Source organism: Lampetra fluviatilis, chromosome 33 (genome assembly GCF_964198595.1).
Source record: "Lampetra fluviatilis chromosome 33, kcLamFluv1.1, whole genome shotgun sequence".
NCBI classification, from domain to species: domain Eukaryota; kingdom Metazoa; phylum Chordata; class Hyperoartia; order Petromyzontiformes; family Petromyzontidae; genus Lampetra; species Lampetra fluviatilis.
In genome coordinates, this window is record NC_136307.1 from 3,698,465 (window position 1) to 3,710,659 (window position 12,195).

The window sequence follows — 12,195 nt, forward strand, 5'->3', positions numbered from 1 at the left end:
ACAGGCCGCCAATCTTACGTTACACAGTGTACGTTCGAGAGGGGGTGAGGAGGGGGGGGGGTCATGAAAAGGTTTTGCAAACGAAACGCAAAAAAAGTGTAGATTTCACTGAAAATTAACAGCAATGGTTTCAGTCTGAATGCTTGCTGGGGTTAAACACATGTCCACTGAGCAAACGGTATTCACCATTGGCCAAACTGCCACAAGGCAATAATTGGTATATGGCTGATGAGAATGATATGCTGTATAGGCATAGACAGTCGTCAAAAGTCAAGAGTGTCCTCCTGCCCACGTGAGCAATTGAGATGTGCTCATCTCTGTTGGCAGGCCTGAACCAGTGATGGGGAATTCCACATTCCCATGGCGGGTGCCGGTCTCTACGCAGGAAGCTTGCTGGCTGACGTTCCACCGATGAAAGCTTCATCGATCGCCGGACGGGGACTTGAAGCTTCAGGTTGCGAGTAGAGTGCTCTCCACCCGCAGCGTCTCTGGCATTCACGACACCATTTTACCAAAAAACAGGCTTCAAATACCTTGCCGCAACGCGCACGCGCACACGCGGTTCAGCGTCGATTGCCCCGCGAGCTCCCGTCGGCGGGGTCGGTTGTGATGCGGACGATCCGGAGAAATTGAGGGGACGAAGACGAGAGGAGGAGGAGGCGCCGGAGAACGAGGCAAGAGTCGTCACGTAAAGAAACAAAAGTTGCGTCGTGCGCCGCCGACATCTGCCGCCGAGCGTCACGAAGTGACGTCGAAGCAGGTGACCATCATGATCTTGGCGCGGCACAGGTCGAGGCGGTCTTGCAGTCGCGCCGTCTTCCACTCCAGAGCCTCCAGGTACTCGAGGGTGCAGCTTTCCAAGCTCTCCTCGATGTCGACTGCAGCGCACCGACCGGAGGGGAACAACAACAACAACAACGACGGCGATGACAAAATGTGAACAAAAACACTCGCAACGGTGCTCATGCGCGTCGAGCACATCCTGCACGGGATCCCGGAAACGCACTCGATACATCAGCCTTGCAAACTCAACCACTGGCCGTACGCTGCCGCGTGAGGTTTTCACGGTTTGGTGCTGTGCAAACGGGTGGATGCGTGTATGCACACATGGGGAGTGGCATTGTTAGCGCGCTGCGCTACGAACCCGGCGACCCGAGTTCGATTCCCGTTCACGGAAAACACCAGCGACGGTTATCTGAAGCAGTCATGGGCCGCCCCTAGGTCGACTCAGCCTCAAATGAGTACCTGGTGCTGTGTGTAAACATCGCCACTGGGGACACAAAGGCGGCCGGGCGCGGTGCTGGCCGCCCACCCCCTCGTCTGCCGTGCCGGCTTTATAAGCGCTCGCTAACAGCACTTGCTGTCACAGGCTATATTGGGGATCTTTGTCTTAGTTTTTTTTCGTGCGAGTGAGTGAGTGAGTGTGCGCGCGCGTGAACTCCGTACACTCATCATGCGCGAGCGTGCGAATGGACACGTGCGTCTCCGTGTGCATGTGCGTGTGCGAGCGCGTGAACTCCGTACACTCGTCGTTCCACTGCAGCGGGTCCAGCATGAGCAGGCGCTTGGCGTGGGTGAGCTCGCCCAGGAGGAGGCCGTGCCGAGCCCGCAGCTCCTCCGCCACGCGCTGCCGCCCCTCCAGCAGGCGCAGCTTGCACTCTGGGTCCTGCAGGCCGGCCTGCGAGGCCCAAGGAGGCCATCAGGGAGCGGGTTCATACATCTTAGGAAGCCTCCCTTATATGTGATCAACGTGTGCGTGCGTATGTAGGCTACGTATGCAGAGGTTTGTCGTCCTTCCCGCACACCTCCGATTGGCGCGGTTGTCGACGTACGGCGTGAAAGAAGTTCAACATGCATACAGACAAGTCTGACCTCTGAACTAGTCAGTGGCAACCATATCTTGACTTAAATGCAAAACATGACTGGCATCCTATTCAATCTGGATAGACATAGGCATGTAGGACATATCTATAGACACATGAGATGTTTGAATTCATATGCATGAACACATATAAAATATGATAATTGGTTTTTTACCCTTGTATATGGCAACAAAACTGACACCTTTTTTACAAGGAGTCATGTTTGCATAGACCACAATACCTGCAGTCATAATGCAAACAAAAAACATAACTCTGATAATGTGCACTGTCCTTGATGTTGATTGGTCCACACCCGAGACAGCTTTCCTTAGAGCCTAGTCTCACATGGGTTGGACTAGATGACGCCAAAAGGCATATTTTTTACTGGCAAATGAGGTTCCAATGACATATAAAATACATACGCGATTACATGCACAAACGTGTAAACACATACGCAGCTACATGGCACGGCTCGAGCAAAGTAGCGGCCCCAACAGCAGCGTCCAACGTGCACAGGCGGAAACTTCACCTTAGATGACATCAGGCCAAACCGCAGGGGGGGGGGGGGTGACAAGGGAGGGGAGGGGGGTGACGGGGGGTGGGTGCTCCTCTCACCTCGGTGTCATCGGGCCTCCTCCTCTGCTCCAGCCGCTCGAGGTCGTCGATCTCGTAGACGGTGATCTGGAAGGGCTCGTGCAGGGCCCTCTGCATGGGCCGCAGGTCCACCCAGCGGGCCGACGGGCCGGCGAGCGTCGACGCGGCGGGGAGCTGGGCACCGGTGGCGCGGCCGCGCTGGGAGCCTTCGCCACGCGTTCAAACGTCGGCGGATTAAAATTGAAACGGGTGGGTCAGCGCGCGCCAGATGCGGACGGGAAATCGTGGGCCTGCGACGATGGCCGAGGGGGCGGGGGATCGGTTTGGTTGCACGCGCCGCGCCCAATATATTTGGGTTTAGAAGCAAGGGAAGGTAACGGTCGGCCTCTTTGATTGTTAGGCGCGCATCGATGCATCGGTTGCTCAACCGGAGCTGATTGCGATGCTCGATATGACGCGCGCACTGAATCGCGCAGGTGACGATCGATTATTTACGATCGTGGCAAATTATGAATTCACGAGAAATAGTGACGTGACTTTTGGGAAAAGTGAAGCGAAGGAAACTGAAGGAAGGCTGGCGAAGGAAGGAAGGCATTTTATTGTTTTACTTTTGGGTCGAACCACAACCCCAAATCACCACGATTCATCAAACTGCCAGGGAAGTGAATCATTTGCATGCCTACTGTGTAGCCTCATCGGAAATAGGTGGTGTTAGTCAGCTAGTTATTACCATATGTTTAAACATGGCACACGATGGGGTGGTGTGGCCAGGGCTGGACCTTCTAAATGTGATATGTACACAACCACACTAGATGCTCCTTGAACATAATTATAGTAATAATAGTAATAATAATCAATAACACCGCGGCCCTAAAAGTAAAATAAATATTATCGGGGACGTTTCAGGAAATGGCCCTTCTGCATAGCAAGTGAATGAGGTACTCATGTAAGACTCAGTCGAACTAGGATAGACTGGGTATAGGTTCAGTTACCACCTACCACTGATCTTGTTCATGGCTCGCAATTGAACACAGGTAAGGGGTTGGTTCAGAGTACAGCAAACCAAACACACACTCACATACACTTACTCACACACGCAGTCAAATCATGACTCTCTATGTATAAATATACCGTTAATGTCAAATTCATGTTATATTTTTGCAACTGCGATATGCCCCCTGGCTAGAGATTTTCTCACGCAGTACTCATCCAGGTTTCCTATAGATCTTAGCAAGATGAGCGTTTCACACGCTGTTCAGGCTTAAAAAAATACGCCAGAAGCAAGCTTATAAAATATCACTATAAATGGCCTTATTACGAAAGTGAATATAAATCTCAAATATTGCTCTTCATTAAAATGCACCTGCAAATAAATCTGATGTAAAACCTTTATAGGGAACTATTTTTCTGTGCAACATTTTTACAGTCTTTTTTTTTTCTTCTTGGTCTTGTTAAGGCTCTATATTTTGAATGTTTCTTTTTTTTAAGCTTTCAAATTTGCCAATTATATGCTTGAATACGTCATGGACAGCAATGCTGTTTAACGCTGTGTAATAATATAGCGTGACCTAAAAAAATAATCAGACATTACACAGGGTATAGTGGTATGGCAAGGCACAAGCCTAACCACTGGTTTGATTTGAATACATCAATCGCAACGCCAGGAATAGCCAGTAGGGAACTGCATAGAGTAATCCAGACACGGCAGATATAGGGGACACGTTGACAAAGCTGCTCAAACCCATCCCATAGTGATATTTCCTTGGTGTTGGTAATGGAAGACGAAAGCTAATTTTCAGCAAAAATTGCCTTTAAAACATATCTACTAACATGTGAATTTAGGCCCATAGAATGTAAACCGGTTAGCTAAGTTAAAAAGGGATTCAGGTGCCCAGACTCCTAAGGTCAAAAAGCCGACAGCTGAGGCGATGAGTCGATCAAGCCGATTAATTGAGCAAAAATATTGTTACTGAGCACTCTGTGGTCGATGACTTGGGTCCATTTAAAATTATGATCACCCCCTCCCACCGCCTGCCTATCGAAGGTGGGAAACCCCCTAGAAGCCACGCCCACTGCGACGCAGCTAACTGTGCTGATGACGTTGCCGAGCCCTCATCACCTCCCGTTCAGCGGCACAAAGTGGCGAACAGCAGTGCGATTTTTTTTTGTATTCGATTATTTTCGTGTTATCCGATAAGCTTGAGTGATCGAGCCCATAATTACTCAATTAATCGGAGTGCCCAACTCTAAAGAGTCAAAGTGTCTCCATTCTTAAGCAAGCAATGGAGACGGTGCCCATCTCCAAAGCCGGAAATTCCACATCCAACAACAACGCAATCCACCGCTCGTTTCTCATCAAGCGCTCCTCCTTTTATAGACGAATGACAACGATGAGTGGTCGAGGCGCATTTGGCACATGGGAAGAGAAAAATAAAGTGAGGGCAGCAAGAGGAACCATTAAGTTGCACAATTACGAATGCACATGACGCCTATTTTTTTGTCACTGTGCCACGCAAGATCATCTAATAAACACAATCCACCGAGCCTTTCAGCTCCCTCGTGCAGAAACTCTGGCATTGGAGAGTGCCTGCATCTGCCCGTGTGAACCCTCACAATTACTGCACAATTAAGAGTGCAGGAGCCACCCAGCTCACATTGCAAACCCTTCTGCCCAATTTCGCTCATTAGCGACAACGCCAGTGGCACCAAGGCTTTATTGACGTATTTAGGAAGAAGAAACGTTAATAAATCAAGGGACTTGGTTGGTGTCCACCAGGGCAAAGGTTCTAAGGCTAATGAACACACATTTAAATAGGAATAATACAGGGCTTAAGAGCGGACAGGGATGTGTCGGCAAGAGATATGGAAGGTCAAGGCAAAGGTACAGCAGCCCTGCATTTACTTGCTCACGCTGCTGCTGGCAGAAGGGTCTCCTCCGTGAAGAGGCAGCTGTGCTTCCAAGGTTATTTGGCCTACTCTTCCACGCTGGCCAGATGTCATGGGGAAGAAGTGGGAGTACCCAAATGTTGCCCAACCGCACACGCGACCCGCCAATCGGTTAACTGTGGTGAACCCATTTAGACTGCTGGGTGGACAGAGGCGGGGGGATGGGGGAGTTTAGGAGCTTTCTCATTATGAGACCTCCTTTACCAGTGGCAAAATATAGTAGTAGGTTTTTACCCTTTAAACTGGTACAAAACTGACACCTTTGAAGTCAACTTCAAGGACAGTGCATATCATTACCATTATCAGAGTTGTTTCTTTTTGTTTGCATTTTGACTGCTTGTGTTGCGGTTATTGCAAACATGATGCCTTGTATAAAGGTGTCAGTTTTTGTACCAGTTTAAAGGGTAAAAACCTACTACTATAGCTTTCTCATTGTATCAGCTACTTCACCGGGCCGATGGAACTCAACTGGAAACCTCTGGAAGTCCAGCACGCGAACAAGTATACCACGGGCAGCTTTCGAAGTTCACGGCTGCCCAATATGAAGATAGGCTGGTCCCCCCCCACGATGTGGGGCGTGTAAATTCCACCGCTGGTTCAGGGGCCACCAATGGCAATGACCAATGCGGCCGTGGATCGCTGGGACGGAGAGATGCCCTCGCGTGGCGTGACCGATTCACTAAATGTTTAACACGTAGTAGGCTTTCGCGACCAATGTCATCCATAATCTAGGTTTTTTTTGGGCTAGATCGCGTAAATATAAATGTGTCGTTAAACCCGCCGCCACCCGACACGGCCAATTAGTAAGGTTTGTCATGTAAACAGAACATGCCTGATTTGTCTTTGGCTTGGGTCTCTGGATACTACGGTGTACGTGAATGTCATTTTAAGATTGTAAATTTTGTGGATTTGCTTTCCGACACACCGGTGTGCTGTACTAGTAACGAATTGGCATGTTCTGTTCACGTGACAAACCTTACTAATTGGCTGTGTCGGGTGGTGGTGGGTTTAACGACACATTTATATTTACGCGATCTAAACCAAAAAAAACCTGTATTATGGATTCACTAAATGTTTGATTGACCAAAAATAAAGCATTTTTAGTTTTTTACAAATACACTTTCGGGGCACATAATTTTGCTTGGTACGGGTTAAAGCAAGTATGACTGGATCTCACAAATAAATTACGCAAAGGGGGGGTTGCTCACTTGTGCAGAAAAAATTGTGGTAGGTTTCAGCTCTGTGAAGATATTTGTGCAAAAAAAAGAAAAACAGCCCCAAGCTCTTAGCCGTTCTGTTGTGCAAGACCACCTTCCCGAACTATCAAATATTCAAGCGTGACCTTTTTACTACACCCTGTTGTGACCTTCCTTATTTATTAATGTTTTTATAAGCCGTGCAAAGATACACCATTTGGCGAATAAACACTACATATTGATGCCATAACCTCCAAAAAGTTACAATAATCTTGGAAAAGAACTCCACAGCTGACGTCTCCCAAATCGGTACTCGTTTTATCGATGCTTAAGGGGGGGTGGGTTGAGTCAGACTCTGAATTTCAACTCACAACCTTCTGAATGTACCTATGTTGACCTTCTTTCACACCCAACGTAGCCAACTGTGCTAATTGGAGGTGCGGGTGAAGGACAACAAACTGAACGGATGGTCATGTCTATGCGCCGCTTCTCGGTGGCAGCCCCAACAGTCTGGAACGATATCCCTCTGCACATTCGCAGCATCACCTCAATCGCCTCCTTCAAGAGAGACTTAAAAACTCACCTCTACAATCACGCTTTGGAGCGACTCTGAGCTTGGCTCTGCGCCTCTGAGTTGCGGCCACTACGTCTGCAAATTTGCGCGCGTTACAAATTGAACTATTATTATAACACAACAGCAAGCAGTTATAAAGAAATTAGTTTTCAATCTAGATTTAAAAGTTGCACAGCTCCGGCGGATTCCTCATATTTGGAAAGAAAAACGTTCGAGACTGCTGCAGAAGAGCTTCTGGAAGCGCGCAATGCATTGACCGTCTTTGTTCAATAACACGAGTAGCGCTTTGTGAATGTGAGTCAAGCTCTCTGCTAAGGAGTTGCTAAGAACACACATCTCCCCAATAAAATACCTCCAACTAACAAGCTCACTAATTAGCCATCTCCATGGCCCTCTCGGCCGCACAGCGTGCATCCTTCATGCTAACAAAAAATAAAATGAAATATTAGTGGCTTGACATGAAAGGACATTTCCCCGCCGGGTGACCAACCTACAGTTATTATGTCAACATGAAGTCAAAGTCAAAGCGTTTCTTTGCCCAGACAAGCAGTGGGGAGGCACTCGTCCCTCTTAGCAGCTGTGAGCCAGCGGATGATATTTTTACATTCCCATGGGCGAGGTCAGGGTCTCCCCACACGATGTTAACTAACTCGCCTGGCACACAGGAGGTTGTGGGTTCGATCCCGACCCTGACGCCTGCTGCTATATATTTTGGAATCTGCGTGCCTCTCTCTCTCCCTGTGGTCGCGTGGATTTTTCTCCGGCTCCTCCCGTTTTATTTTCCCTCCACATTTAGAATCAACGTCACGCGTTTAAGAGAATTTGGCTGCTATAAATGTGCGCGTGATAAGCCACTTCATTCAGCTTTCATTTGTGGCTATGTCTCTTCTGACAAAGAGCTCAGTGGGCCTTAGCTGGTAAAATAAAAAAGTTAGTTAGTTTAGACTGCCCACTAAGATGCACTCGACAACCCTGGGTTCAATTTCTCACGGAATATTTTCTAAAGCCCAGCACGAGGCGGAAGACTGATGAAGGAATCATGTCCCCCCCAAAAAACTGAAAGATGTCATTATAACGTCAAATCCGACAGAGCTACAGCTGCGTGCGGTTCAAACGAACGGGTGACATCATTTCCAAAGTAGGCGATGATATCAACCCGAATTGCTACAATGACACACACAACTAAAACAACGGTAACGGTAATAAACTCTACATTACTCAGATTACTTGGCGGGGGGCAAGGGCGAGTGGTGGGGCTCGTTTGTAAGAAGAAATGATTCTCAATGGCATCCTCTCTCGTCCGTTTACCTAACAGAACGACAAGAAATCCTCCGGAGCAAAGGGACTCATTCGCCGCCGGAATGAGGCCACGTGCGAACATCCTTAAACTAAACGGCATCACGTCCGTCAAATTACCACCCCCTCCAACACCCCCTCCCCTATTCGAAGTGAGAAGTCGAGAAAAAATTCCAATAACCCATTTTCACAAATTAATAATTGGTACGGCAAAAAACAAAATCCCGTTAAAAATGCAACATTTGCACAGTAAGACGCGTGCACATCGAGGCACACAAAGGGAATGAAACCGCAGTGAGCAGCGATGCTGCTGATTGCCCTTAGTGCTGTTGCTGATGCATGCTGGCAGGCAACCTGCTGTGCGCTTCTGGACTGATGCGAAGTCGGCGGTCATTATTTGTTTCATTTACTTTTTTTTCACTTTGTACACTCAGCCACGGAGCGGCCGAATGTGCAGCAGAGCATTCATTTGTAACGGCATCGTTTTAAGTACCCCGGGCTACGCAAACACATGGGCGCTCGCTCGCACGCACAAACACACGCGCGCGCACAGATACGACACATATGGGAACATTTCCAGTGGATGGCACTTTTAGAGATACGCGCAACGATTGAAAAGTCGCAGCGCTCCACCATGCTGACGTGAGCCACTCGCAGTGCTCATCTCTTCTCTGCTAACCGTTAGGTTGGCAATTCATTCATGCTGAAATTTCTTGAGCCATTGCATTCTTAGAGTAATACAGCACCTACAGCAATATCAACAGATTCCCTATAGCTACATAGCTATAGGGAAGCTATTGATATATTAATGTAATAGATAAAGGTGCAGACCTGCAATAGCTTGCTCATGACCCTGCCCTAGAGAGCACCTCTAGAGGTTATTTTGCCAGACTCTTCCACGCTGGCTCGCCACTTTCTGGAGAGAGGGAGTAACCCCACTTGACTTCAGCACGTGCGGCCTGCGCACAGACTACGGGAGAAGCATATTCATGCAATTGCATTGCTTCGTAAGTATTTATGTTGAACTTCTTTCGCACCGTACGTAGCCAACCGTGCTAATCGGAGGTGCAATTTTCGTTCTGATTTGGTCCAAAATGTTGTTACTGTAACTTGACGTGCATTTTATTTAATATTATAACCAGGGGATTATAACCAGGGGTGGAGCGATGTTCCCATTAATCTGAAATCCTAATATTGATTAGTTATCTTACGATGCACGCATCGAAGGACAATGTCTTTCAAATCATTTGTTTATGTTGTATGCAATGGGTTCAACATTCACGATAATGTTAAAATAAAATATCAACATATATAACAATGGTTCTTTGAATCAACATTTCAGCACTCAATTGAGTGGGCGAAGAGAAGATGAATCGTTCCATATCGAGAAGAGGCTGGCTCCCACCATGGGAATGTGGATTTTCACCGCTGGCTTCGGCCCGTCAATGGAGATGACAGCTGACAAATTGCTTTTGTTTGAGCACAGAGACACCTTGACGTTATTTGCTATTTAGCCAATAAACAATTGCGCACTTTATATGAGCTCCCTGGGCCTTTTGGATCGTAAAAATAGCTACCGCCGCGTTGTTATTAATTACCGTGATGCATACCCTCATTCTGAAAGATCCTTCAAATGACTTCAAGGATGACGATGATGATGGAGAAAGAAAACCAAAATCACTATAAAATATCCCATCCCTCAATGCCATGTCATTGAAGGTGAAATCATCAAGCAAAGTTCTTGAGTAAAAAAAGTCGACTTCTTTTCATGTTTTAACTCACGCAGAAATCAAATACCTGTGTATAATTAATTTTGTCATGCATAATATATCACCGACCGGAGTACTGGCACCTCAGTGGAGTACAAATGTATAATCAAAGCTCAAAGACGTCCCACATGGTGTGAACAAATGGTTCAATAACCTGAAAGTATTCATAACCCTCTAAGTGAGTGTGTGCATATATACATGCACGTGTGTGTAGTGGTTAGCAGTACCAGTAGTCCCTCGGTAAACAGTGACATCGGTTAACGGTTTTTCGGTTAACGTTCAGCTGCCCATAGGACTCCATGGTTTCTAATCGCTTTAACATTGTTGATTAACGGTACGTTTACGTTATGCACGTGGGCGCCAATTTCGGCCAATCCAAGCACTCGTAAGTGGGGCTGAGAATGCATCAGCCAATCAGCGACGCTCATTTGTGAGCCTTTAGAACTCGACTGGCTTTTGTTTACATTGCAGAGTCATGCTTTTAAACATGTAATTCCGATATTCGATTAAGAGTTCGTTCGGTTAACGGTAGTTTTCGTGGAACGGATTAAAAAAAAGGTCACCGAGAGTCTACTCACACATTGCACTGCAGTCCCAACTGCTGCTAGGCCAGAACACGAGCAACATTTGGTTTTTCTGAACTTTACCCAAGGCCTCTTCTAAGTCGGCTCAGCCCAAAATGAGTACCCAATAAACGCGCGCGAACAGAAATTGTCTGTGAGTGTGCGAGCGGGGAGAGCTAGATGTCGCTACAGCGGTCCATGACCGGTGGAGTGACATCTACAAAGGACCTGGACCTCCTCTAGATCTGCTCAGCCTTGAAGTGGCACCTTATACGGTGCGTATATACCAACGTGAGAGAAATAAAGATGACCAGGCATGGTGCTCACCACACTAACCCCACTCGGGACCCACGCTGCAACTTGTAGTAGTCCCGGAATGGGAAAAGGCGAATAGAAATGTATACTGTCCAAAGCTAAAAGCACGATGTATGTTTGAAAAAAAAACACATTCAAATAATCTTCTTGGTTCTTTCGGTAAAGTCACGTAGAAGGGAAATAATAAAATAATAAAAATAAAACATAATAAAATAATTATCACGACGTTTCGGCCACAACGCAAGCAGCCGTCCTCAGGTGAAGAACAGGTCTGTCGCTCATTCAGACGCTGTCTTTCCAACAGACCTGTTCTTCACCTGAGGACGGCTGCTTGCGTTGAATCCCTGCAGTGACGAAAGCTTTAAATCGAAACTTTCAAATGATTGAACTATTCCGTAAAAACACTGGAAAGTCACAGGGTTACTTTACACATTAGGGCGAAATGTTAGAGGCCAGAGGCCACCCTGACGGTGGGCCCACGTTAATAAGAGACAGGGGGGTTATGGCCACACAGGTTTATTTTCTCTGTATAGGGTCACGCTTTGGACTCATTTAGGGTTTAAGAATTACGTGCTCGGTAAAAGGCGCCGAGCAGTTAATGCAGCGTGTAACATTTTTTGACGCGCACGTATGAAGGTCGAAAAGTGAATATTTTCAAAGTCGCTCAAATTGTGCGGGATGCCGGCCACTGCATTTTAGCATCAAACCACGCGGTCGATTTTTTACCATGAGTTGAATTTGGCACCCTGGCGGAACATTTGCTCTCCCACTGTTATCAACACACAGAGTCAAATATTCTTCGTTTAGCCTTAGAGACTGCACCGCTTGCTCACGCGACAATACACATTTTTCATTCGCTATGTCGGGTGGTGGAGGGCTACATGACAAAAGCCGAAATATTTGGCCAGAACATTAAGCGGCCTCACCTGAAAATCGTAAGGTGTACGAATTTCTGTGAGCGCTTTGTATAAAGTCAGACAAACCTAGGCATTGTGCACAAACGGAGGATCGCGAATTTTGTTTCCTCAATCAAACGCGTGTCAACAAGGAAGGCAATGACTGCCGGCTATGTGGAACCGT

The 12,195-nt window shown here is 47.2% G+C and overlaps 1 protein-coding gene across 1 annotated transcript in view; it reads right to left on the bottom strand.

Annotated features, from left to right (window-relative positions):
- Nucleotides 1–669: 669 nt before the first annotated feature.
- LOC144943872 (kinesin-like protein KIF26B) overlaps nt 670–12,195 on the bottom strand; it is a 41,175-nt gene continuing 29,649 nt past the window's right edge. The window contains exons 10-12 of the mRNA XM_078871708.1: nt 2,478–2,662; nt 1,525–1,678; nt 670–878 (exon numbers count right to left, since the gene is read on the bottom strand). Of these exons, the coding sequence (XP_078727834.1) occupies nt 739–878; nt 1,525–1,678; nt 2,478–2,662 (479 nt within the window). The 3' untranslated portion in view covers nt 670–738. The remainder of the gene's footprint in view (nt 879–1,524; nt 1,679–2,477; nt 2,663–12,195) is intronic.